The sequence below is a fragment of the Miniopterus schreibersii genome, assembly GCF_964146895.1.
Source record: "Miniopterus schreibersii genome assembly, chromosome: X".
In the NCBI taxonomy this organism is placed as follows: Eukaryota; Metazoa; Chordata; class Mammalia; order Chiroptera; family Miniopteridae; genus Miniopterus; species Miniopterus schreibersii.
In genome coordinates this window covers 106303544-106331311 of record NC_138104.1, presented here as the reverse complement: position 1 = coordinate 106331311, position 27768 = coordinate 106303544, and the positions used below count along the sequence as shown (strand labels likewise).

Genomic DNA, 27768 nt, shown 5'->3' with positions numbered 1-27768 from the left:
GGGAGCCACGGAGACCACGTTTCCCCTCCGGCCACCTTTCCTCCTGCCTCCCGTGGGTACACGTCCATTCTGTGGGCTCCCGGCGCACGTTCTGAGGGCTTGCCTTGCCCAGCCCTTTCTGCTTCTGCACAGAGCACAGGTCCCACGTACGAAAGGAGGAAGCAGGACAGGAAAGGGGAGGTTTGTAGGGAGACACAAAACCCTTGGGTTCACATTTCCTGAATGTAGCCAGCGTTCACTGGGGAGCAGCCCCCGAGGAGCCGCTCGAGAGGACGGTCCGATGTGGACGCATCGGGAGACACAGTGAACCAAGGCAGGTCCATGGCAGGTAGTCGGGGGCATTAGGGTGAGCGGGTCCCCTATTCTGCAGACCTCGAATATGCTGTATATTTTTCTGCTTCTGTTGCTGGGTCAGACTCGAGGTCCCTGGGGACCTCAGGGTGGGAAACGGGAGGGAGGGTCGGTCGGTGCATGAAGGAGGCCCATTTGGAAAAGGTAAACGGGCAGGGACTCTACCAGCATGTGGTTGCTGCATTTTAAGGCGTCGGCTGCAGGGATTCGCCAGGGTGCAGGGGGAGCTCGCCGGCTTCCCCGGGGAGGATTGGAGATGCCCACAGAGGCTGGGACAAATCGGGAAGCGGTGTGTGATCCACGGAGGGAAACAGTGGTCCCTGCAGCTCAGGTAGACACTTTGCTGGCATCGCCTTTATCGCAAAGTCCCCGGTGACTCAGCAGAGCTGGTGGCCAGACGGGGTTAGATTGGTCACCGGGGATGGACCGCGGCATTTTATTCGGTGTGTTGTCTGAGAGCACCCTGTAGACAGCCGGGAGCTGGACGTCCGAGGTCGTCCGAGGGTCCCCGCAGAGGGATTCGGCTCGGGCCTGGATTCGACTCGGAGCCTGCGTTGAAGCCGCCTCCCAGGGCCTTCCTGTGGGAGCTTCTGAAATACCCATAGGGCAGATGTAATTCATTTCTGTGACATTCCCAGGACGGGAAAACCTACCAGGGACAGACGGCAGGCGGTCGTCAGGGGCTGGGTCCAGGGAATGACGGTCGCTCATGGGGACTCGATCTCCTTTTAGGGGAAGAAACTGCTCCGGAAGGAGACCGAGGTGATGGTTGGACCTTGCGTGTGTGCCCGGCGCCGCTGACGTCTTGGTGTGTTATTTTAAATTTACTTACTGATTTTTCACAGCGAGAGAGAAAGTGAGAGAGAGAGAGACCTAGATTTGTCCTTCCACTTATTGACGCGTCCTGGCTTGATGATGGCATGTGCCCTGGCCAGAAATAGAACCCGCGACCTTGGCATATTCAGCCGATGGTGTCACCAACCGAGCCACCCGGCCAGGGTCTGAGTTGTGCACTTTGAAAGGGGATAGTTCATGCAACATAGATTTTGCCTCAATTAAAAAAAAACACAAAAACAAACAAGGCAAAATTACAAATAAATCAATGAGATGCCTGGATGTGCCTCTAAAAGGGATACGAGGAGCCCTAGCAGGTTTGGCTCCGTGGTTAGAGCGTCAGCAGGTGGACCGAAGGGTCCCCGGGTTCGATTCTGGCCAAGGGCGCCGACCTCGGTTTCAGGCTCTGTCTCCGGCCCAGGTCGGGGTGCATGCAGGAGGCACCCAATCGATGCGTCTCTCTCCCATCCACGTTTCTCCCTGTGTTCCCCTTGCACCGTTTCTGAAAAGCAATGAAAAAATATATATATATCCTTGGGAGACAATTAAAGCAAAAAGGGGGGGGGGGGTGTAAGGAAAGACAAGGGACAGGGTGACAGGTGCCCAGAGGTGGCACATCTGGGGGCTCCATTCGATCAGAATGCCGTTTATTTCTGAATTTATGTCTGAATGCTCCAGGTGAGGGCCAGGGTACCCCAATCCTTGCCCAAGAGCCCTACGTTATCATGAACCGTTGATTTAAAAAGGGAAACCCCTCGTCCAGATTCGTTTGGGGTATTTGATCACTTGGCGGGGGGGGGGGGGGTGTTTGTTTTTTCTTTTTTTTTTCTTTTTTTTTATTTTTAAGTCAAGTTTGGAGAAGTTTACAGCGTTGCCTAATCACGGTCAGAAGTCTGGTTTAGGAGCAGCAAATGGGGAACTGCCCGAAGCATGTAATTTCAGTGAAGTCATTGGGAGGGGGTGTTGCTTTTATTGGAGTGGACGCATATCCACGGACGCCCACGGCCGTCCCCGAGGCTGAGGTGGCTGTGGCGGCCTCTGAGAAAGGAAAACAAGGGCCCAGGAACTTGACAGGGATGAAAGAAACATGAGGGATGTGGGGCTACAGCCCAAGAGGCCTGAGATGTCCCAGCACAGGGCCCCCCTCCCTGGTCCTCCCCAACCTGACCAAGGGCACCTCAGCTCCAAGGGGCATTTGTACAAACGGCACATGTGGAAATCTGGGCCCGAGAAAGGCGAGATTCGCAAAGGGGCATCATCCCCGAGCGTCCCCGGAGCAGAGACCCCTGCCAAGGCCTGGAGGAAGGCTGGGTGGGGTGGGCCTAGCTGCCCGAAGACGCAGAAACGGGTGCTTGCTTCCCCATCGAGCAAGCACCAGCTCCCTGGGACGCGAAGATGCTGGAACGCGTGGGATGTGTGGCTTTAATTTCCCCTTTGGTTTGAACTGTGCGAGGGGGCGAGCTCAGGGAGGTTGCGAGCAGGGGTCGGAGGCTGGGCGGTGCCCCCCGGGTGCACACACCTGAGTTGGGGAGCCGGGTGGGCATGTCCCCGTTGTCCACCTGCACCAAGCAGAAAGCGGTCAAAGCCCAGGGCCAGCAACGGCGTCAGAGTCTAGAGGAGCTGGTGGGAAGGGAGGCAGGTCCGTGGGGAAACGGGGGGTGTTTAAACATGGAACAAATGGTGCTCTGTTAATATTTAATATTGCAGAGGTTCAGGGGATGCCTGAGAAGAGACAGCTCGGGGGGGGCAGAGGGATGGGTGGCCTGGGGCTGGTGGGCCCGGGTGGGACCCACGGGAGCAGGTGCTTGAGATGCAGGCCATGGGAGCTTGGGAGTCGCCTATAGGCATCGATGTCACCCAGGCGACGCAGGCAAAGGGCTGTCAGCCAGGAGGGGACCCCACTTAGAACGAGGACCGGGCTCTGTGGGGCAGCCTTCAGCGGGGTGCTGGGTCTGGTAGGTGGACAGGGGGGCTCCAGAGAGGGCAGAGGAACCCCCCTGGTGAGGGGCAGGGGTGGGGGGCGTGATGGCTGGGACCCTGAAGGGCAGACGCTGGACGGGACTGGAAAGGAAGGAGGAAGGAAGGAAGGAAGGAAGGAAGGAAGGAAGGAAGGAAGGAAGGAAGGAAGGAAGGAAGGAAGGAAGGAAGGAAGGAAATTATTTGCGGTCATTTGCAACAACAGGCCCTAGAAAACTAATCCCCCAGACCCTGTTTAGACCCACAGAGTCCAGCTACCCAAAGGAATTACAGAAAACAGGGATCGTGGGCAGTAAAGGAGATAGAGGAGCCTCAAAAAAAAAAAAAAATAGGAAACGTGGCTAAAAGGCTGAAGTCTTCGGTGCCGCGGAGAGAGAGGAGGGCTGAGCCCAGAGGAACCGAGCGGGGCGGGAGGGTGGAAATACGTAGGATGTAAAACCAGGCCTCACGTCACAGCTCCAGGAACAAGAGCATCAACCAGCCAGAAATAGCATCAGGGACGTAAACGGCCGTGGGCCCGAAGACGCCACCTAAACGGGGCCTGTGGACTGAACAGAGAGCTTTGCCTTTGAACGTGCAGATTTTATAACACTTTTTAAATATATAAATGGTTTTGTTTTGTTTTTTAAATATATTTTATTGATTTCAGAGAGAGGAAAGGAGAGGGAGTGATAGAAACATCAGTGATGAGAGTCATTGATCAGCTGCCTCGTGCAGGCCTCGGACTGGGGATCGAACCCGCAACCCGGGCCTGTGCCCTGACCGGGAATCGAACCCCGATCTCCTGGATCCTAGGTCAACGCTCAACCGCTGAGCCACGCCCGGCCTGGCTTTATAACATTTTTAATAGACTTTATTTATTTTTTTAAGTTTTTTGTATTAATTTTTTTTTTTAAATATATCTTTTTATTGATTTCAGAGAGAGGAAAGGAGAGGGAGAGAGAGAGACAGAAACATCAATGATGCGAGAGTCATTGATCGAGCCCACAACCTGGGCATGTGCCCTGACCGGGAATCGAACCCTGATCGCCTGGATCCTAGGTCGGCGCTCAACCGCTGAGCTACGCCCGGCCGGGCTGTATTAATTTTTTTAAAAAAATATATCTTTATTGATTTCAGAGAGAGGAAGGGAGAGAGCGATAGAAACATCACTGATGAGAGAGTCATTGATCAGCTGCCTCCTGCAAGCCCCGAACCGGGGATCGAGCCCGCAACACGGGCATGTGCCCTGACCCGGGAATCGAACCCACAACCTTTCAGTTCATGGGACGAAGCTCAGCCAACTGAGCCACACTGGCCGGGGCTCCCTTCCCTTTTTTACCCAGCCCCCCAACCCCTTTCCCATCCGGAGACCATCAGTCTGTTCTCTGTATCTATGAGTCTGTTTCTGTTTTTTAGTTAGTTAGTTTTGTCATTTAAATTCCCGTCCGTCCAACGTGTCTCATCGCGGATAAACGGAGTGGGACGCCAGAGGGACACCCAGGTCCCCTGTACGCAGTTTCCAATTTTAGCATCTCGAATCGCTGCGGTGACTCTGGGATCGTTCATGAGCCAGTATGGACACATCATTATTAACTAAAGTCCACAGTAGACATTAGGGTTCATCTTGGTGGGGTACGTTCTGTGGGTTCGGACAAATGCACAAGGACACATAGCCACCATTAGAGCAGTTTCACTGCCCCCAAAACGTCCCTGTGCTCCATCTATTCACCCCTCTCTCCCCCCGACCCCTGGCAGCCAGTGATTTTTTTTTCCACTGACACCATAATTTTGCCATTTCCACAATATCCTAGGGTTGGAATCAGAGTCCGTGGCCTTTTCAGATTGGTTTTTCCTCCGAGAAATATGCATTTAAGTTTCCTCTGTGTCTTTTCATGTACGAACCCCTTTTATTTTCTTCGCCCCCCCCCCACTCTCTCTCTCCTGACGCTATTTAATTGTTGCAAAACTCAAATTTAAAAAGATATAGTACTATCCTAATGGGCCTCTGATACATCGTTTTTATTGTTCTGGTCCCCAAATCCACTCTGATTATGAACAGAGATTGGGAGCCACGAGAAACTAAGCAAAGTGGTGGTGATTTCATCAGAAAGCATCTGAAGGCCTGGCCTGTGTGGCTCAGTTGGAGCATCAGCCTGTACAGCAAAAGGCGGTGGGTTCGATTCCCGGTCATGGCACACGCCCAGGTTGCAGGTTCGATGCACAGTTGGGGCATGTTGAGGAGGCAGCCAATGGATGTTCCTCTCTCACATCAATGTTTCTCTCTCTCTCTGCCCTTTCCTCTCTCTAAAAAAAAAATTAAAAAAAAAATCAATAAACATATCCTCAGGTGAGGATTTAAGAAAGCATCTTAAGGTGACAGTGTGCATGGGCCATGACTTCACGGCTCATCTGGACCTCTAGGCAGTTACGCTTGATTCAAAGTGGGTGTGAGGGTGTCACAGGGTGCTGGGAAGTCCCCATCCATACTGTATGGGAGACATCCTGTTTCAGGAAGTTGAAAGCAGAAGCCAGTGGGTGGGTGGGCCCTGGATTTTCAGTCAGGCTGGCTCAAGAGTAGGAGGTGAATTTAGAGAAATGAAACCTTACCCTGGGAGATGGTCGGGTATCCCCGGGCTCTATTCCTAGACTCAGGCACAGAGAGAAAGATGGGCCCCGGATGTGTGCTGTGTGTAGCCACAGCCAATTCTCGGTCCAGCAGCCTGGCCACACCTCGGCTGTTCACCGTCTCCATCCCTCAGGCAGCATGTTCCTATAAGAGGGCACCCATCCTTGACACTGCTCCAAGCCCTGGGGGAATGGGTCTGGTACCTGTGGGGGGCTGGATAATGTTATCCCAAATCCAATCCCCAAAACCTAATCCCCAAAACCTTTGGAGACATTGCCTTACATAGCGTTTGTACATACACACCCAGGGAGAAGCCCCAGACACAAGCTCTACCTCTGAAAATGAAGAGAGACAGGCCACTGCAGTCTGCTAATCGATCGAGTTTATTAAGGGAAACTTACAAAAAGCATAAGTTTTGGGTGGCTGTAAGATGAGACCCCGTGACTCTTTGCAGGCACCAAAGAATTATAAACGGTCATTGGGGAATAGCCACAGGAAAGTGGTTTATTCAAGTGCTGGCAACCTGAGAAGATGGGGGGCTCTTGTTGCAAAGCCCATCTCCCCACCTCTGTGCAGGTAGAGGTTTTTATGAGGAGAGAGAGGGGAAAGCAGAACAAATGTCAAGCGGAGGGGGGTTGAAAAGTTCTCTACGTGCAGGTCAGCAGATTCCTTTCCGATAAGAAGTTCAAAACTGGTCCATTCTGGTTCTACGTTGAAGGTCAGCAAACCTGCCAGAATTGAGATGACTGGAGATCAGAGTCTGCATCTTCTAAAGTTAGTTCCTAGGATTCTTATACAAACACGCTGTTTATCTACAAGCTACGTATGAGTCAGAGTCAGCATTTACAGAAAGAATGTCAAAGGAGTGGTGGAGTCAGCTACCATTCCCCCCTGTTACAAGAATGAACATCAATTACGATCAGACAGACTCTAAGGGGGGTTTGAAGGAAGCAACTTGCATTCTGACTCAGGTCCAGCTCGGAGGACAGACGGTGGCCACGTCATGAAACAGTCGCTCCCCCATGCATGGCCAAGGGGCTTTGCTGATGGGATGAAGTTAAGGATGTTGACATGTGGGGATTTGTCTCAGATGACCTTGTTAATGTCATTGTCCTAATACTGCTTTCTTTCCTCAAAGTGTGACTCTCTCTCTCCACCCAGCATTTCCCTGTCCCTCAGGCAGTCCCATGGGTCCCCTGGTGAAATCCATCCTGGTCATGGTGCTGCTTGACTCAGCATTCCTCCTGACCCCGGAGCACCAGGGTAAGTGTGCAAACGTGCTTGACTCCCCTCTGCCACTTGCACTTAGGTGACCGGCATCTGGGAACATGTCTCAATCTGTGGGTACAATTTCATTTCGTCCCTAATGTGTGTGTGAATATATATATAATTTCATTAACCTTCACACCAGGATATTTTTTGCATTGTTTTTTACACAGAGCGGAAGGGAGGGAGGGACGGGAAGGGGAGATATAGATAGATAGATGATAGATAGATTAGATAGATAGATGATAGATAGATAGATAGATAGATAGATAGATAGATAGATAGATAGATAGATAGATAGATAGATGATAGATAGATGATGATAGATGATAGATAGATAGATAGATAGATGATAGATAGATAGATAGATAGATAGATAGATAGATAGATAGATGATAGATAGATAGATATAGATAGATGATAGATAGATGATAGAAACATTGATGTGAGAGAGACACCAATTGGTTGCCTCCTGCATGCACCCAACTGGGCCAAGGATCAAACCTGCAACCCAGATACATGCCCTTGACCAGGAATCAAACCTGAGACCTTTTGGTGAGTGGGCTGATGCCCTAACCACTGAGCAACACTGGTCAGAGCTTGTTCCTAATGTATATTATGGACCTCCCATGTGACTGACCCCCCCCCCGCCAGTGCTCTACAAGTGATAAAAGTGAGGTTCAAGGGACCACCATGGTTTAACCTAAAAACCATCAGCAAATGGTGAGACCTGGATCAAGACCCAGGTTGGCCTGAGGACAGGGGAAGGGGAACAGCAAGTCCCAGCCCTGGCCTAAGTTTCGAACACCCGAGATGTGTAGGTTGTGGGAAGTGAGGACAAAAACAGTGATTTCGGGATCTGGTGGCCACATCTTTCAGATCTTCCAACCACGGAACCTATCCCCAGTCCCAGTCTAAACATAAAGTTCGATCCCTGGAGAAGGAACTTGACTTGGGACTGCAGAGAAAACACCACCTCCATCCAATGTGTGATGATTAGCAATGAAAGTGGAGAAGTTATAAAGAAGGTAAGATGGATTTTATATACTCTATTCAGATCCTTTAGGCAGATCTCCTCAGCTTAGAAACCAGGCAACAACAGGTGTGAATGAGAAATACATGATTCGGGACACAATGAGGAACCAGGGTTCTAGCTGCACCAGGGTAGTGTTAGCTCATGTCCAACAGGTGTCCAGTGGCCTGATTCCCTGGGTGACTGAGGAACTCCCTGGAAAAATATCTGATCCTAAAATTAAAGAGACTGCAGCGGCCATGCTCATAGGAAAGGAGCCCCAGCTCAGAGCTTCCATGAGGTCAGACCTAGCAGAGGGAACCAAGGGGAGGGGAGGTGGCACCCTCAGGACGCTTAGCCACCTGAGGAAGGGGAAGTGAGGCTCATTGGAAAGATGGGTGACCCAGAGCAGTAGATGTAGATTCCAAGTGGCTGCTCAAATGCTCCCAGAATTTCAATGGGAACAAACTTCCCCAACAACAGTGGCGAAGAGAGAAAAGTGGTTTATTCTGTGACTCCCAGTTGCTTAGAGAAACTGGCTTCCCTGCCCTCCTTTTGTTTGGTTTGATCCATCAAAGATGGTCCAGACGTAATCCTGAGAAAGAAATAGCATTAACCCTGAGTGTTCAATGAAAAACAAAGTAGCAAACTGACTTGGATACAATGTAAACAGGAAGCCTGTGGAAAGCCTGTGGACTATGAGATAGGACAAGAAAACGCAATATCGTAAAAGAGGGTGCGTTGAGCTCCATGACGTTTAAGGGGGTGTGGGATCTCACTGCTCAAATTGGGCCCCAACAGCATCGCTCGAGAGCATGTTAGAAATGCAGAGTCTCAGGTCCCACCTGGGACGTGCTGAAATAAAATCTGCATCTTAACAAGATCCCTGGTGACATGAGCTCTGTTCTGTGACCTTCTAAACGCTGCTCTGGGTTATCAAGCTGAGGTCCCGCCTGCAAGGTGGCATATGGGCTTCCACCCAGAGGAAGGTACGTGGGGGCGGGGGGGGGGGGATTTCGTGCAGGAAGGCAGATGACTTCATGATGTCCGGGAGCTGAGCTAGGAGCTAGCAACATCATGATGAGAAGACAGAGGACGTCCTCCTAATTCATTGGTTAATTGGATCTCTTTAGCTCAAGGAGAAAGAATGTCATTGCACCTTTCAGGATGCTATTCTCCACGAGGGAATCGAGTTCATGGTCACAGTAAATATCAGCCAAAGACAGATTACAGAAAAAGTGTTCTACTCTAACCCAGGTATGAAAAATATCACAGTGACCCCTCTCCACCCTACGAGCATCAAAGTAGACCCCCCCTTTTTTTCAGCATTATTGAGATATAATTGAAACATAGGAATTGTTTATATTTAGGGTGCACACGTATGCACTGTGACATGATTTCCACAATCAAGCTGTTAGCATGTCCCATGGTTACCATTTTCTTTGTCTTAGTTATTTGAGACCTACTGTCTCAGCAAATTTCAAGTGAAAAATACATTTATTATTAACTAGATCTTCCCATTAAATCTCCGGAACGTATTCATTCTTGCAAAACTGAACCTCTGTGCCTTTGGTTGTTGCTGTCAATCCTCACTTGAAGATATTTGTTCCATTGTTTTTGTTTGTTTGTTTGTTTGTTGAAAGAGAAGCATCGATGGGAGGGCGACACGTCAATTGGTTGCCTCCTTCATGGTCTCCTACCAGGGCCGGGGATCGAACCTGTAACCCAGGTCCGTGCCCTTGACTGAGATTCAAACCCAAGACTCCGTGGTGCACGGGCCGGGGCTCTAACCACTGAGCACACAGGCCAGGGGTAACCTTTGCTCGTTTTGACCAATATCTTCCCATTTTCCCCTCCCTCCCCATCTCACCATTCTACTCTGTATTTCTGTGAGTTTAACTCTTTTACATTTTATATATGTGAGATGATACAGTATTTGTCTTCTCTCTGTCTGATTATTTTACCTTCCAAATCCATCCATGTTGTCCCAAATGGCAGGATTTCTTTTTTTTTTTTTTTTTTTTCATGGCTGAATAATATTCCATTGTCCATAGGTACCACATTTCTTATCCATTCATCTATCAACGGACAATGAATTTGTTTTCATTTCTCGGCGATGGTAGAAGACTCCCCAATGAACATGGGTCGTGCAATAACCCTTTAAGATGCAGATTTCGTTTTCTTTAAATAAATACTCAGAAGCGAGATTGCTCAATCATCCTGGAGTTCTATTTTGAAGAGTTTGAGGAACTGCTTGGTTCTACATAGTGACAGGATGAATTTACACTTCCACCAACCGTGCACAGAGAGTTCCCTTTTCTCCACATCTTCACCCACACTCCTTATCTCTTGTCTCTTTTTATATATATATATATATGTTTTTATTGATTTTTAGAGAGAGAGGAAGGGAGAGGGAGAGATAGAAACATTAATGATGAGAGAGAATCATCGATCGGCTGCCTCTTGCACGCCCCCTACTGGCGATCAAGGCTGCAACCTGGACGTGCGTCCTGACTGGGGAGTGAACTGAGACCTCCTGGTTCACAGGTGGACGCTCAACCACTGAGCAACACTGGCCGGGCTCTCTTGTCTTTTTTATAAGTCATTCGAACAGATGTCAGATCCGATTGTAGTTTTTATTCGCATTTCCCTGGTGAGGAGTGATGTTCAGCACCATTTTTTTCTTGTACCTTTTTCGACATCTCTATGTCTTCTTTGAAAAAATGCCTATTCAGGCCCTTTACCCATTTTTGTAATCAGATGATTTGGGTGTTTTCTGCTTTGTTTTCTCTGGCTGAAGTTTTTATAGTGCACAAATATTTTCTCCCATTCCACAGGTTGCCTTTCACTAGGGGGATTGTTTTCTTTGCTGTGCAGGAGGAGCCTTTTAGGTTGGTGCCATCCCAGCTGTCTCTCTTTTTGTGGGGTTTGGGGGTTCGTTTTTGTTGTTCTTACTTAAAGAGAGGGGAAGGGAGAGAGAAATATCGTTGTAAGAGAGACACATCGATGGGTTGCCTCCCGCACGCACCCCAACCGGGGCCAGGGAAGAAACCTTCAACCCAGGTGTGGGCCCTTGACCAGAAATCAAACCCGAGAACCTTTCGGTCTGTGGGCTGCTGCTCTAACCACTGAGCCACGCCAGCCCGGGATACATGCCTATTTTTATGCTCGTACCATACTGTTTTGATTCCTGTGGCTTTGTAATCTATTTTGAGATCAGAAACCGGGGCGCCTCCGGCTTTGTTCTTCTTTCTCAATATTTCATTGGATGTGTGGAGATTTTTGTAGTTCTCTATACATTTTAGGGTATTTTTTTTCCTATTTCTCTACTGAATGCCATTGGGATTTTGATAGGGATTGTATTGATCTATGTACAATCTATACTGAGTAGTATGAACATTATCACAAAATTAAATATTTCAATCCATGAACATGGGATGTCTTTCCATTTTCCTGTGTGTTCTCTCATTTCCTTCAACAGCGTTTTGTAATATAGTGTTTTCCGAGGCACTTTATTTTTGTTGTTGTTGCTATGGTGAGTGAATTTTTTTCTTCACTTCTTTTTTGGATCGGTCGTTATCCGTGTGTAGAAACGCCGCTGATTTCTGTACGCTGATCTGGTATCCTGCAACTTGACTGAATTTATTAGGTCTTTTTTAAAAACTATATATATCTTTATTGATCTCAGAGAGAGGAAGGGGGTGAGAGAGAGAAATAGAAGCATTGATGATGAGAGTCATTGATCGGCTGCCTCCTGCACATACCCTGCTGGGAATCGAGCCCAGAACCCAGGCAGGTGCCCTGACCGGGAATCGAACCTCCTGGATCAACCTCTGAGCCACACCAGTCAGGCCTCAGTGTCTTTTGCTTGTTTATCTAGTCTTTAGGGTTTTCTACACCTATGATCACACCATGTGCAAACACTGATATGTTTACGTTCTTCCTCTCTGATTTGTATTCTTTCCTTTATTTTTTTTTCTTACCTAATTGCTCAAACTTCCAGAACCCAGTTAAATAGAGGTGGCCATCGTGGGCACCTCTGCCTTGCACAGGGTCTGAGAAGGGATTGTTTCCGTTTTCCTCCGTTGAGTACGATGTTAGCTATGACCGTTTCATATTTGATTTTTATCGGGTTGAGGTCAAGTTTCTTCTGTACCTATTTTGTTGAGTATTTTACGTGCTGTTTTTTTTCATCATGAATGGAAGTTGAATTTCATCACATGGTTTTTCTGCCTTTATTACAATGAACATGTGGGGGTTTTTTTCTATTGCATTCTGTTTTCTATTGCATTGAGTTTAAGAAGGATTAGTACGACGGCTTCTTTGATGATTGACTTGATGGACATTCAAATCACGAAGCCATCTGGTCCACCCCCTTTTGACCTTCAGGTGTAAATTATTATTATTATTTTTTGGTCTCTCCCCAGGTGGCAAGGACACAGGGGCACAAAACGTCTCCTGTTTCATCTACAACGTGGATTTCATGAACTGCACTTGGGCCAAGGGTCCGGCAGCCCCTGACGACGTCCAATATTTTTTGTATATCCAAGACTTAAAGTAAGTGTTGACCCCATGCAGTCAACCATGAGAAACGCGGTGAAGAAAGAAAGAGGGGGAAAAAAAAAAAAGAAAAAAAAAAAAAGCCCTGATGGTTGTCCGAACACCCTTTGGAATCTTACAGGAGAAGGGAAAGACACTGTCCCCGTTACGTAAAAGACGCGGGGACCCACGTGGGATGTCACCTAGAAGGCGCCTCAGAATTGTTTTCTCACATTTACATCGTGGTGAACGGTACCAGTCAGAAAGCAGACATCCAGTTCTTTGATAAGCTTTTGATGTTAAAGAAAATAGGTAAGAACGAGGGCCTGGGATTGAACCACAGCTTGTAAATCAAACACCATTTGTGTTGAAATCAGCGTACGTTTCCTGGGGGCTTAAAATGACCTCAGGAGTCTGAGGTCACGGTCTCCCAGGTCTGAGTTCCCTCCAGAGGCTCCAGGGGAGGGTCTTTCCTGCCTCTTCCAGCTTCTGAAACTCCAGACGTCCCCGGGCTGGTGGCCGCCTCCCTCCCGTCTCTGCCTCCGTCTCCACGTGGCTTCTCCTCTGTGTCCGTGTCTCTGCTTCTGTCTCTTATAAGGACCCTGTCCTTGGGTGTCGGGCCCCCCCCCAATCCAGACGACCTCATCTCAGAGCCTTCCGTTCATCCCGTCTACAAAGACCCTGTCCCCAAGTAGGGTTACATGTAATAATAGAAGCTACTTATTTTAGGGCCTGCCAAGACGATGGATGCTTCCTCTGTGTTTGTTTTTTTGATTCTCTAGAACGATATGGCCATATACTCAGGACGGATTGCAAGGAAAGGGCCTCCCCTCTGCTTTTATTCTGAATTGAACACAGTGACGTATGACCGGTGGCCTATTGAGGTAGCAGAGGTCCTCCGGGTGCCCTTACAGCCCCAGGCCCTGGCAGGACACACCCCAGACACACAGGGATTTTGCCTGCAATCGACAGCAATCTCCCTCCAAGCACCTTCAGTAAAAAAGGGTGGGTAGGAAATGGGCTATGCTGGCCCCTTCATGCTCCATGTGGGAGCAGGCCCACTATCTCTCCCCTTATTTGGGGAGGGGTGCAGTGACACGTCTCCCCAAACGAGAGAGACAGACGCCCTGGAAAAGCAAGCACAGCAGATTCTAGACTAGATCCTGCAAGTGAGCTGCAGGGGTCCCCCGCCTGCTTGCTCTGCCCTCCCTGGTTGGGCCCAGACGTGCGTTCAGAATCTGCCCAGCCGCTCTGTAGGATAACCCTTAATAATTTTCAAGTCCCGTGGCCCCTCTCACCAAGTCCCAGAGCGGGCAGGTGAGTTGGATAGTCACAGGGAAAATAGGGAGACGGGTTTCATAGGAAAATTGGTTAAATGCCAGTTCTCCCCTTAACCCCCTGGGGTTCGACGCCTCCGGGCTCACCTGTCCGGGCACCTTCTGCTGTTTGCACCTGGGCAGGTGGCAGGTGTGCTTGCTAAGCCCGCCTCTTTCTAGCTGCATTTCCTGCAGGGTCAGGCTGCTCCTCGCTGTAGGAAAAACATCTCCCTGGGTCCTTCTTTCAAAAGAATCCCTGTCGCCTTTTTCCATGTTTCTGATGTTTTTACTTAAGCCAAGAAATCCAACCGTTAATTGAAAGTATAATCCTGTATTATTGGGATCTAGGCTAAGCAATCAAGTACTTGGCACTGAGCTCCTAAAACTCTAGGAATTTCCTGTAAGAAGAGTGAAAATGGTTTCTTTTTTTATGTGGAGGAAGTGACTTTTGGAAAGTCCCAAAGATGGGGGGCAAAAAAACCCAAAAAAAACCCAAAAACACCCCACACGTGATTCAAGGGAGGGGGAGGGGCTGGTGAATGAATTCAATCACCAATGACCACTAATATTTTTTAAAGATTTTTTATTGAATTTTTAAAATATGTTTTTATTGTTTTTTTGGTGGTTTTCTTTTTTTTTTTTTTTTTTTAGAGAGAGACAGGAAGGGAGAGGGAGCGAGAGAGAGAAACATTGATGAGAGAGAAACATCCATGGGTTGCCTCTTGCACGCCCCCTGCTGGGGATTGAGCCTGCAACCTGGGCATGTGCCCTGATGGGGAATCGAACCGGTGACCTCTTGGTGCATGGACGATGCTTAACCACTGAGCCACGTAGACCAGGCTTGATTTCTTTATAAAGAGAGAGAGAGAGAGAGAGAGAGAGAGAGAGAGAGAGGGAAACATTGATGGGAGAGCGTAACATTGATGAACTGCCTCTTGTGCGCCCCCTACTGGGGAGCAAGCCTGCAACCTGGGCATGTGCCCCGATGGGGAATCAAACCTGCAACCTTTCAGTGCAAAGGACCAGGCCCGACCCACTGAGCCACACTGGCCAGGGCATCTATGACCCCTGATTTAATCAGATGCATCAATGCAATCAAGCCTTAATAAAAATTTAAAAAGATCGGGTTCATGGAGCTTCTGGGCTGGGGGGGATGTGGGGATTCGGGGAGACCGGTGCTTTCTTTCCTCTGAGCTTGGAAATGCAGGCTTCCAGGGACAGCACCTGTTGGGTTCTATGGGATCAGGTCTGTCCAATACAGATGTGGACCCCAGGGGGGTCGTCTATCGTCCCAAGAGGAGCCTCCCTTGGCCAGGTTGTCCAAACATAACCTTAAAAGGTTCCAATCACAAGTCAAGTCTCTGTGTTTCAAATGGAATGAACGTCAGTTTAAACGTGGAGCCAGACAGGTACCGATTTGTATTCCTCAATCCCTTCCCCTCTTTCCTTCATCCCTCCCAACCCCCCTTCCCCATCTGGCAACCATCAGTCTGTTCTCTGTGCCTACGAGTCTGTTCCTGTTCCGGGACTAGATTTACGGAGGGGTGGGGGTCACTTCATAAGTTATAGAAATGTCTAATCACACCTGAAACTAATATAAGATTGTATGTCCACTGTAATTGAAAATTGTTTTTAAAAGATAGAATCAGGCCTGGCCGTTGTGGCTCAGTGGTTGAGGGTCAACCTATGAACCAGGAGGTCACAGGTTCGATTCGGGGTCAGGGCACATGCCCAGGTTTGGGGCTCGATCCCCAGTAGGGGGCGAGCAAGAGGCAGCCCATCAATGACTCTCTCATCATTGATGTTTCTCTCTCTCTCCCTCTGAAATCAATAAAAACATATTAAAATAAAAAATAAAAATAAAGGGAATCAGATACAGGGCTCCTATCGTGTTTATTGCTGGAACCGCTGTAGGGGCACGATTGATTGAACCTCCATTTCTTGTTGGAGCACGCTGGTTGGTCTTTTCAGACGTGCATCTGCTGCCCCAGTTGGAAACTATGCCTTTGCTGTCCCCATGTGGACCCTGTTTCCCCCATGCCCCTCACTTCGGGGCACCCCACAGCCTGCCGACGGTCCTGTGTCCACATACTGAGCCTACAGAGATGACGCCTCCCTCTTTTTAGAACCCAGAACTTTCCAAGATAGCTGTCGTTCCCCCCACCCACCCTGGGCCACTGGGAATTGGTGGGCATTGTTTGTTTGGTTTTTGAGTTTTGTCTTTTTCCCAGCACCCTGTCCCAAGCTGGCCTCTTGGGGACCCTTCCATATGCCTCACAGTAACTTCTCTTACAAAGCCAACCCCTCCTGATCCCATAGTTTGCCCCAGGCCTCTAAAGCTTATAGGCATCTCATGAGCGTGTCTTCAGGCCTCCAAATGCATCACTGCCTCCCTCCCTGGGCCTCCTGGAACCCAAACTTCCTGTGCTCAGCACGCCTCAGCCCGTCAATCATTGTCCCCTTGGGACCTGTAGGAAGTGACCGTCAATGAAAGTCTGGCAGAAAGGGTCTCACCTCCAGGTCTTCACCTCTGGGGTCTCACTTCCAAGATCTTCACATCTAGTGTCTTCACCTCCAGGATCTCACCTCCAGGGTCATCACCTCTAGGGTCTTCTCCTTGGGGATCTCACTTCCATGGTCTCGCCCCCTGGGTCTCATTTCTTGGGACTCACCTCCCAGGTCTTCACTTCTGGGGTCTCACTTACAAGATCTTCACGTCTTGGGTCTTCACCTCCAGGATCTCACCTCCATGGTCTCGCCCCCTGGTTCTCACTTCTTGGGACTCACCTCCAGGGTCTTCACCTCCAGGGTTTCACCTCCAGGGTCATCACCTCCAGGGTCTCACCTCTGGAGTCTCACCTCTAAGGTCTCACCCCCAGAGTCTCCCCTCTGAGGTCTCGCCTCCATGGCAAGGAGAAAGCACTCTGGCTCAGGGGTGCATCCTGGATTCTCCTTACAGAAATATACAACCCACCCAGAAATATCACCGTCCACTGCAACAGATCCCACTGCCTCATCCAGTGGGAAAAGCCGAGGACACGCCTGAGACTGCCCAACTCGGAGTTCCAGTACCAGCTGGACATCCACAGACAGGTGAGCAAGCACTGCTCCATGCAGGGCGCTGGGCCTCAGAGAGCTTGATGGTGACCCCAGGACTCAGTGTGAGGGCCAGGGTCACAGGAGAGGGTGGGTGATGCAACTGTAATGAGTGCAGGGTGGAGCGGTGGTAAGGAGAGGTGTCCTTGACCTGAGGACCACCGTGCCAGCAGCTTCAAAGAGACAGACACAAAACAAAGCATCCATGAAAGTCTTCGAGGTGAAGTTGGAGATTCAGAAACAGAATCAAGAGAGCCAATAGTTATATGTCCACCTGGCCCCAGTGTAGACAAGAAGGAACCTCTGCTTCATGTCCACCTGGATTCAGTGTAGACAAAGAGGAACCTCTGCTCCAGGTCCACCTGGACTCAGTATAGACAAAGAGGAATCTCTGCTCCATGTCCACCTGGACTCAGTGTAGACAAGGAGGAACCTCTGCTCCAGGTGCACCTGGACTCAGTGTAGACAAAGAGGAACCTCTGCTCCATGTCCACCTGGACTCAGTGTAGACAAAGAGGAACCTCTGCTCCAGGTCCACCTGGACTCAGTGTAGACAAGAAGGAACCTCTGCTTCATGTCCACCTGGATTCAGTGTAGACAAAGAGGAACCTCTGCTTCATGTCCACCTGGATTCAGTGTAGACAAAGAAGAACCTCTGCTTCATGTCCACCTGGATTCAGTGTAGACAAAGAGGAACCTCTGCTTCATGTCCACCTGGATTCAGTGTAGACAAAGAAGAACCTCTGCTTCATGTCCACCTGGATTCAGTGTAGACAAAGAGGAACCTATGCTTCATGTCTACCTGGATTCAGTGTAGACAAAGAGGAACCTCTGCTCCAAGTCCACCTGGATTCAGTGTAGACAAAGAGGAACCTATGCTTCATGTCCACCTGGATTCAGTGTAGACAAAGAGGAACCTCAGCTCCAGGTCCACCTGGACTCAGTGTAGACAAAGAGGAACCTCTGCTCCAGGTCCACCTGGACTCAGTGTAGATGAGCAGGAGGTCTCTCACCACTGCCCACCTGTATTATGTTTTACAATATGTTTTTATTGATTTCAGAGAGAAGAAGGGAGAGAGAGAGGGAGAGAGACAGAAACATCAATAACAAGAGAGAGTCATGGATCGGCTGTCTCCTGCATGCCCCCTTCTGGGGATTGAGCCCACAACCCATGCACATGCCCTGACTGGGAATCAAACCTCCTGGTTCATGGGCCATCACTCAGCCACTGAGCTACACCAGCCAGGGCATCCACCGGGATTTTAATGAGGTTCCAACTCCTGCTCAGGTCCCAGAAGAATACATGGTTAGTCCTTTGGACCAGTTCCATCCCTCTCTATGTGGTCACCTCCAGGGCAGCAATGGACAGACATTTAGCCCTTTGCTCGGCTCTTTTGGTTCCCCGGACACTCCCCAAAGGGTAGAATGGACAAAACTTCAGCAAAAACTTTGAAATGGAGAAAAATTAACTTAATCTGTTCTTTTGTTTCTCTAGAACAGTATGGAACACGGTGACAATCAACTGGTGAGTTGACCCTCTGACCCCCAACATCCCCCTTGGAGCTTCATCAGAGTTACCGTCTAGTCACTAAAGTAGGGACCTTCCAATGGCCCCTCTGGGTGGGGTCTCATCTCGGTGGCTCACGTGTCCTGTCCCAATTGTTCAAAGTACTTACAACATCCCGCTGATCTTCACTTCCTATTCCGCCTCCATCCACGTTGGTCGAGAAGATGTCCCTCCCTCCCGGCTGGTGTGGCTCACTGGTTGAGCGTTGACCCATGAACCAAGAGATCCCCAGTTCGATTCCTGGTCAAGGCAGGTGCCCGAGTTGCAGACTTGCCCCCCAGTAGGGGGCGTGTGCTGGAGGCAGCCGAGGGTGTTTCTCTCTCATCACTGATGTTTCTCTCTCTCTCTCTCTGAAATCAATAAAAACATTGAAAAAAAAGGAGAGAAAGAAAACATTCCTTTGAGTGCTAAGGAGAGTACCTCTTCCATCTGAACTCATCTACAGGTCGATCTCCAAGGCACATCTTGGTGACATTGAGTCTCACTGCCACTCTGACCTCAGGACCATCTTGCGAGGAACTTGAACTCGATGTTTAGTATGCCCCCCCCACCCCGGGACCTTATCTAATCTCTGGGTTGTTCATATCGCTTTAGCCGGTGGGAAAAAAAATTCTGCATCTATATTTACGATCCTAGAAGCCGCAAGGGGAGGTTTTTTGGTGAATGGATGAATCACTCATTGTAATGATTCACTCAAGCTCTCCTCGGAAGTCTTCAGGGGGTGAAGACCTATGTGAATTTTGGAAAGCACGTATTTTTTTAAAATATATTTTTATTTATTTAATTTTTTTTTTTTTTTTAGAGAGAGAGAGAGAGAGAGGGATGAGAGAGAACCATTGATTGGCTGCCTCCTGCGCGCCCCCTACTGGGGGTCAAGGCCACAACCAGGGCTCGAGCCCTGATGGGGAATCGAACCGGTGACCTTTTGGCTCGCGGGACAATGCTCGACCACCTGAGCCACACCCGCCAGGGCAAAAGCATGTATTTCTAGACAGTGCCGTGATGAAATGGTTTCATTTTGGTGGCAGAATCTTCCTTTTCATTCGACAACTTTCACGCATCTCCGCAACCCCTTCTTTGCTCAACGCAGGGGACCTCTCTCTCTAACTTTCTTCCCTCTCCGAAGGTTGAGGTGTTTGGTACTTCGGGAAATAAATACAACTTTCTGAGCCCTCAGCCCAGAGCCAGACACACTGTGCAGATACGGGCCGCGGACTACAGGATCCTTCTGTGGGGTGCCTGGAGCCATCCGGCTGAGTTTGGTATGTATCCCTCCTGGGAGTCTCATTAGAGATGGCCGGCGCCCTGACTTCATCTCAGAGCCATTCCAGGAGGCTCGGGAGCTGGAGGAATCCCTGTGCGAGATCTCCCGGGGCGCCCTAGCTGGTTTGGCTCAGTGGTGAGAGCGTCGGCCTGCAGACTGAAGGGTCATGGTTGTGATTCCCCGACAAGGGCACGTACCTGAGTTTCAGGCTCCATCCCCGGCCTCTATCAGGATACGTGCGGGAGGCAATTAATCAATGTCTCTCTCTCACATCGATGTGTCTCTCTCTCTCTCTCCCTTCCACTCCCTAAAAAAATAAAATAAAATAAATGAAAAAAAAAATCTCCCTGGCACTTAATAAAGGCTCACAGGCCGGAGCCCTCCTGAGGAAGGGACGCACAAGAGCCCTCCTAATGTCCACACCCCAGCAGGAAATAACCACTCCTGGTCACATCAGACAGTCACCAGCCTCGGCCCCTGAAAGGCAGCATCTAAATGGGGTCTGTTTCCTCCTCGTGAGGAGCGAGCTGTTCCAGGAAATAAATTAACAACAGATGGGCCTGGCTTCCTGCCTCCGGCTTTCATTACTTGGCAAGAATTAAGCGGTTTGGACCTAACGCCAATCTGGTACTTAAGAAGTTTCCGCTCCACCGCTCCCTGGAAAGTTTCAAAGGTTTTCAGTGTTCAGCAAACGTTGATTTTTATTTTTTATTTTTCTGATCCACGGTCCGTGACTTTTATAACCACCAGAGTAGAATTTATATGGAATATATAGTCAGCAATATTTTTAAAAGACAAGTTTATTGATTCTTAGAGGGGGAGGGAGAGAGAAACATCAGTGATGAGAGTCATTGATCGGCTGCCTCTTGCACGCCCCCTACTGGGGATCGAGCCCACAAACCAGGCCTGTGCCCTGACCGGGAATCGAACCGGCGACCTCTTTGTTCATAGGTCGACGCGCAATCACTGAGCCACACTGGCCAGGGCTTGTGTCCATTTTTAAGCTGGGTCATCGGTCTTTGTTTGCAACATTCTCAGAATTTATATGTTTGGGGGACTCGCGCACACAGGGTCTTTTTGTCCCATGTTTGAGCATGTGTTTTGCAAAGGTTTCAGGATTGCGTTCTTTCCTTTAGATTATTGCCCTCCAGCTCTGGGTGTTTGTTCTTTGACTAGCCAGGGAAAGAGGTGGCCCCATGTTGCTTGTTCACCCCCTGGTGTGTCCCTTTCTGTCCCCAGGATCCGGAGAATGGGGCCCCAGCAATGTGCCTATCTATGTCCTGGTGATCCTGGGCACCCTCTTCTGCGTCCTGGTCCTCAGCTTCGTTTTTAAAAGGTAACCCCAGCCCAGCTGGTGTGGCTCAGTGTTTAGAACATCAGCCTGCACACCAAAGGGTCACGGGTTCGATTCCCGGTCATGGGCAAGAACCTGGGCTGCAGGTTTGATCCCCGGTCCCAGTCGGGGGCCCTGTAGGAGGCAACTCATCGATGTGTCTCTCACATCAATGTTTCTCTCTCTCTCCCTCTCTCCCCCCCTCTTCCCTTCCACTCTCTCTGAAAAGCAATGGAAAAAATATCCTCAGGCAAAGATTAGCAAAAAATCAGAAAAGACCCTCGGGGTCGCCACTCTGTATTGCAATAGCATCTCCTATTTTCTGTTTCCTGCGAGTTGAGCGTATCTTTTTCTGACGTTTAAATGACATTGTCCTGGGGAGATGGTTCCGGATGCTTCTCAGGGTGGTGGTAAGAGGGTAGGACAGCCGTCCCCATTGGCCACCAGGAGCATCTCCACCCTCTGCGTTCATTCATCACTTTTTTTTTTTTTTTTTTTTGGTTTCACCAGGTTTGTTGGGACACCAATTCCAAGAATCAAAGATAAATTGAGCAATAACCATACAACTGACGACGAGGTTCGTATGGGGAGGGGCCCAGGGCCTCTGCAGCAAATGTCCTGTCACCTCCTACGTCCATGTCTCGTCAAGGAGGGGGCTACAGGATGTGGCCGTGTCCAGCTCGGTGGCCTTGTCCTGGGGTCAGGAGTTAGGTCTTCTCTAGGAGCCGAGTCTGGGGAGATTAAAGACACACACATAGGAAGGAGTCTGGCTTGATCGCCTGGAGGAAAGGCCAGGAGGGGGTGAAGTATGACTCAGAACAGGGGGACCTCCACTCCGGACACCCCATGGAGGGCCCTCCTCAAGGGCCACTCTCCCCGGGGCAGCGACCATGCCTTTTTCTTGCTGGTGGTTCAAGCTCTGTCCCGTGGCCACCCCACAGTGGGCTCTCCATTGTCTTCAGCCACCAGTTCACGGCTTGCTCACTCCATCACTGACCTGGATATCTATCTGGTCATTACCATGAGCCCATGCCCTGGCCCCCTCCCTGGCCCCTGGTTCCCAGGGATCTCCAGGGTCCTATCTACCTCATGTCACCAGCATGAGCCCCTTCCCCTGTTTTCCTCTCCAAGCTCCCTCCTGCCCCAGGACCTTTGCACCTGCAGCATCCTACATCCCATCTCCCGTTCACAAGCCCTCCGCACAGGCGGTCCAGCTCATGGGTCGGCTACAAGGTCCCCCCTGTAGACCCGTGTGGGGTTTCTATCTACAATCCCCGCCACCAGCTCACCGGGCTCCTGCAAAACCTGACACCCTCCTTTCTTTCTCCCTCCCCAGATCATCTGGGAGAAATTTACTGTAGCAACCACAAAAGGTGACCACGAAGAGATCCTGGCAGTAAGAGAGGTCGGGGAGTCCACAGCCAGCGTGTGAATTGCATTGTTTCGAGCATTGGCAGAGCTTTCTATTTTTTTACTTCTGTGAACCTTGACTAAAAACAATAATAATAATAATAGAAAATCCTGCTAAGAAGGGCTCCTGATGACTAACTGAGCTCAAATTATAAAAATAAACACCAAAAAAACAGAAAACAAACAAACAAAAGAGCCAAGCTGCCAATTCTACACAAGGAGCCTCTAGCCCAACCTTTCAGGGAGAAACCAGCACCCAACTGCCCCCCTGCCCCGGGTTCCTGCCACCTAAGCCCGCCCCTCCCAGACCAGCACCTGGCGGCCTATTTCCATCAATGACACTGAGACTTCCCCCGGCCAATCAGAGCTGAGCAATTATATCCCCCATCAGCATCTTCAGCGACCAATCAGAGCCGCTCTATTCTGACCAATCAGGACAGTGCCTTCGGGGCCAATCAACTTCAAGGATTGGGAGCCCTCATTTGCATGAGGATGGACCAATCCGGGACCGGGGGCGGGGACTTGGGTCTCAATAGGGCCCCCTGCCTGCTGGCTCAGGAACGTCCTTTCCTTTCCACCTGGAGGCTGTGTCTCCCCAGGTGAGTTTGAAGCCGGGCAGGGGCCCCAGGTGAGTTTAAAGCCGGGCAGGGGCCCCAGGGCTGCCTCACAGCCCAGATGTATCCCAGTGGAGCTGTTTTGCACTGAATAAAGATCCCTTCCCCACCCCACCCCAAATTGGGGGTTCCTGTTGGTGTTGAATTGGCCCCCATAACCATTTGCTCGGGCCGGAGTGTCTCAGTGGTTAGAGCGTCAGCCTGAGGACTGAAGGGTCCCAGGTTCAACACCAGCCAAGGGCACCTACCTCGATTGCAGGCTCAGCATGTGCAAGAGGCCTGTCCCCACTGCTTAGGACCAAAGGACCTTGCATCTCTACAGGGCCCCACCAGTCCATGTCTGCTTTGTCAACTTGCCTGGTGACAGCCCCTAATTGTGTCCTTGCCTCCGAGGCTTCCCGGCACCAGCACCCCTTCCAGTTCTATTGGGAAGTGTCCCTTCTGACCTCCATGTGTGACAGAAGCCGCTGCAGGGGCCACTCAGTGCCACCCAGATGGGCCGTGTCTGGCAGCCTCCACCCCCTGGTGTGACCTTATGGCTCCCGGAAAGGTGCCCCTGTTCACCCTGGTCGGTGTGGGTCACTGGTCGGAGCGTAGGTCTGCACACCAAAGGGTCACGGGTTCGATTCCCGGTCAAGGGCATGTACCTGGGTTGCAGGTTCAATCCCCGGCCCTGGTCAGGGAGCGTGTGGGAGGCAACTAATCAATGGGTCTCTCTCTCTTTCACTCTTTCTGTAAAGCAATGGGGGAAAAATTCTCGAGTGAGGATTTTTAAAAAAGGGGGAAGCAACCGATGTGTCTCAGTGGCTGAGCATCGGCCTATGATCCAGAAGGTCACAGTTTGATTCCCGGTCAGGGCACATGCCCGGGTTTCGAGCTCGATCCCCAGCAGGGGGCGTGCAGGAGGCAGCTGATCGATGACTCTCATCACTGATGTTTCTCTCTCTCTCCCTCTCCCTTCCTCTCTCTGAAATCAATAAAAACATATTTAAAATTAGAAAACTAAAATAAAAAATGAAAGGTGCCCCTGCTCTCCCACAAGGACAGTTGCTGCAGATGGAGACTTGGGGAACTTGCTGAGCTTGGCTTTGCTCCACAGGATGAGCGAGGGACGTGGGGAGGTCTTATGATCGCTCCCCACGTCCTGTCTCCGAGGCAGAACATGTGTTTCCCTCAAGGGCCCTCTGGGGCCAACTTTGCATCCGGTATCACACTACATGCTGGTTCCTTCCCTAGCTCAGCAGATATGTATGTCCTCAGGGGGCCCTAGAGACAAGTAGGCGGCGGGAAGGGGAGCAGAGATAAATTCCTGCCATGGGAAGGGTCTGAGTGTGGATTCCTCACAGCCTGGCCTTGAATCCCAGGAGGGACGCTTTCACTTTCTGAGGTTAGACTCCTGGGGTGCAAAGCTGGGGTCGGCCTGTCACAGCTGTGTGACCTCAAGCAACTGGCTCACCCTCTCTGTGCTTCCAAGTGGTGCATCTATGAAATGGGTTTGAGAAAATCTTTTGCTTTGGTGGTTGTGGGAATCTGGGGGCTGGGAGCCCACAAAGTCTGGGCTTGAGGTGCAGAGGGGAAGGGGAGGGGATCTTTGGAGAGGACTGAGAAACTGCTACCACTTTTGCCTAATTTTGTGTCTCAGCTGGGACAGGAGGGGTCAGGATAGGGTGACAGGGAAAAAGAAGTCTTCGATAAGCCACGATTTGTTTTGAGGCCCAAAAGCCCAGTTTCTCTCCCCTCACGTCAACACCTTGATTCCTGCCCTGAGCAGATGGGAGCCCAAGAGCTATGGAGACGGTGCCCCCACCCAGGGGGGCTGGAAGAGCCACAGAGGGCTCTAGGAAGGATAGTCCCAGCCTCCCCATTTGTGCAAACCTGATGTCACCCCACTGGGGTCCAGCCCTGCAAGACAAGACCTGCTGGGGTATCTCTTTTTGGGGAAAGATCACCAGGGGATGGTGTCCAGGCCCAGGGAGCTGTGGCCACCCACAAGGACTCCGGGATGGAGTCCCCGATTCCCCTCCGCACCCCACGAGCTCTAATTCTGAAGTCCAGCCCCCGTTCACCACCCACAAGCTACCAAATACAGAGTGAAGAACCCCAGAAAGCAGGAACACGGCTGACCTCGTGATAAAGGACAGCACTTTTTACTACAATGTTCTATTTATTCAGTTTTTGCAGGTGACGGGGGGATGATGGATGGGCCGGAAAGCACGTGGTGGAGGCCTCTCTCCTCCAGGTAGCTGAACCTTCCTCTGTTTATAGGCAGAAAGCTACAAAAAAAAAAAAAAAGGTGGCCTTGGGGTGCAGGAGTGGGGCAGGAGACAGGGAAAGGATTCTGAGTGACATCACAGGGATGCGTGATGTCATGCATTTGTCTACAGGGCACCAGCCAGGAGGGAACCCCAGTGTCAACAGTGGACTTTAGTTAGTAACAATGTATCCACGTGGCTCATTAATTGTAACAAATGCACCACCCAATGCGGGATGTTAGTAGCCGAGGAACCAGTGGGGTGGCTGAGAAGGCCCATGGGAACTAATTTCTGCTCAGGGTTCCTGCAAATCTAAACCTGCTGAGAAAATAATGAAGTCTGTTCACCGTAGTGATAAAGTCCCAGAAGGGTGAGGCTGGGCGACAACCGGATAATTAAGAAACAGAAGAAACACAAAGGTTATTAGAGTCTTTTGGAGGAAAACTGGGGCTCTGCAGACTCTTCTCTTTTAGGTTATTAAACACAACAAATCAAACAGAAAAGGGACAGTTCGGGAAACATTTGTGGGTGGACATCAGGACACATGGACTCGCCTCTGATTGGCATTCACACCTTTCTGTTCTTTCTCTTTCCATATTTATCTTTCCGTCTATCCATCTATTCACCCATCTACCCATCCTGTACCTGCCTCTCATCTCTCATCTGCCCTTCCATCCATCATCTATGTCTATCATCCATCCATCCATCCATCCATCTACCCATTATCTACCTACCCATCTATCATCCATCTCTCCATCCATCCATCCATCATTTATCCATCTACCCATCTATCTATTCATCTCTCCCTATTCATCATTCATCCATCTATCTATCCCTCACCTATCTATCTACCTTTCTTCCTACCTACCTACCTAGCTACCCATCATCTATTTATCTGTCATCTGTCTATCCATCCATCATTTATATATCCATCCATCCATCCATCCATCCATGTATCCATCCATCCATCATCTATATATCCATCCATCTATCCATCCATCTATCCATCCATCTATCCATCCACCCATCCATCCATCCATCCATCCATCTTCCATCCATCCATCCATGTATCCATCCATCCACCCATCCATCATCCATCCATCCATCATCTATATATCCATCCATCCACCCATCCATCATCCATCCATCCATCATCTATATATCCGTCCATCTATCCATCCATCCATCTATCCATCCATCCATCCATCCATGTATCCATCCATCCATCATCTATATATCCATCCATCTATCCATCCATCCATCTATCCATCCATCCATCCATCCATGTATCCATCCATCCATCATCTATATATCCATCCATCTATCCATCCATCCATCTATCCATCCATCCATCCATCCATCCATCCATCCATCCATCCATCCATGTATCCATCCATCTATCCATCCATATACCCATCAATCCATCCATGTATCCACCCATCCATCATCTATATATCCATCCATCCATCCATCTGTCCATCCATCCATCTGTCCATCCATCCATCCATCCATCCATCCATCCATCCATCCATCCATCCATCATCTATATATCCATCCATCTATCCATCTATCATCTATCTACCTACCTACTTACCTACCTATCCATCATCTATCTATCTATCTATCTATCTATCTATCTATCTATCTATCTATCTATCTATATATCTATCTATATCTATCTATCTATCTATCTATCTATCTATCTATCATCTATCATCTATCATCTATCTATCTATCATCTATCATCTATCTATCTATCATCTATCTATCTATCTATCATCTATCTATCTATATCTATCTATCTCTATCATCTATCTATCCATCCATCATCTATATACCCATCCATCCATCACTTATCTATCACCATATCTATAATCTATCCATCGAATTGTCTTCTTTGTGTTTCTCTTTCTTCCGTTCCATGCCTCTCCCTGTCGCTCTCCTTCTGTCCTCTCTCCATCTCTTTCCCAAAAGTCCCCCTGTGGTGCGAGCAGAGCCACCTGACCTATTCTCCCTGAGGCTCTCACGGCCCCTCCCACCCAGTGACAACCGCACACTGAGCCTCCTGACACGGGGAGACCCCCCACAGTCAGTGGCACCTGCTGCCTTCCAGGGTCACTCTGGGGACCGGTTTTTTTCCATGGGTGGCTGGCAGGTAAAACAGGACATGGAAACTGAGTCCCCATGGCTGTGTCCCCACCACCCCTTCCACCTCTTCTGATGGGTCACCCGCCACCCCGAGTGGGGACCGCACTCCTTCAGGGGCCGGGCTGTGTCACCCCACAACCCTCCTGGGAGAGGGGTCCTTCCAGTATCCTGGGAAAAATAA

General features: G+C 49.8%; 1 protein-coding gene across 4 annotated transcripts; it reads left to right on the top strand.

The window, feature by feature from the left end:
• Window positions 1–176: 176 nt before the first annotated feature.
• LOC308551152 (granulocyte-macrophage colony-stimulating factor receptor subunit alpha-like) lies at window positions 177–23299 on the top strand. Of its 4 annotated transcripts, none has more exons than XM_081125541.1 (13): window positions 177–313; window positions 1084–1159; window positions 6932–7033; window positions 7916–8064; window positions 9182–9305; window positions 12476–12605; window positions 12730–12899; window positions 16863–16996; window positions 18495–18524; window positions 19693–19828; window positions 21070–21166; window positions 21674–21740; window positions 22500–23299. In XM_081125541.1, the coding sequence occupies exons 3-13, from the start codon at window positions 6958–6960 to the stop codon at window positions 22593–22595; spliced, it is 1209 nt and encodes a 402-aa protein (XP_080981667.1). In that variant the 5' UTR covers window positions 177–313; window positions 1084–1159; window positions 6932–6957; the 3' UTR covers window positions 22596–23299. The 4 variants fall into 4 exon arrangements, with proteins under 4 accessions (XP_080981667.1, XP_080981669.1, XP_080981668.1 ...); XM_081125543.1 differs by having other exon boundaries at window positions 219–328; XM_081125542.1 differs by lacking the exon at window positions 1084–1159 and having other exon boundaries at window positions 219–317.
• Window positions 23300–27768: the final 4469 nt, after the last annotated feature.

What these genes read in the sequence shown, in the direction of transcription:
- LOC308551152 (XM_081125540.1), top strand. An exon ending in TTTGATGTTAAAGAAAATAG is followed by an intron (nt 12,900 to 16,862) that starts GTAAGAACGAGG and finishes TTCTCCTTACAG; the next exon opens with AAATATACAACCCACCCAGA. An exon ending in ACCATACAACTGACGACGAG is followed by an intron (nt 21,741 to 22,499) that starts GTTCGTATGGGG and finishes CTCCCTCCCCAG; the next exon opens with ATCATCTGGGAGAAATTTAC.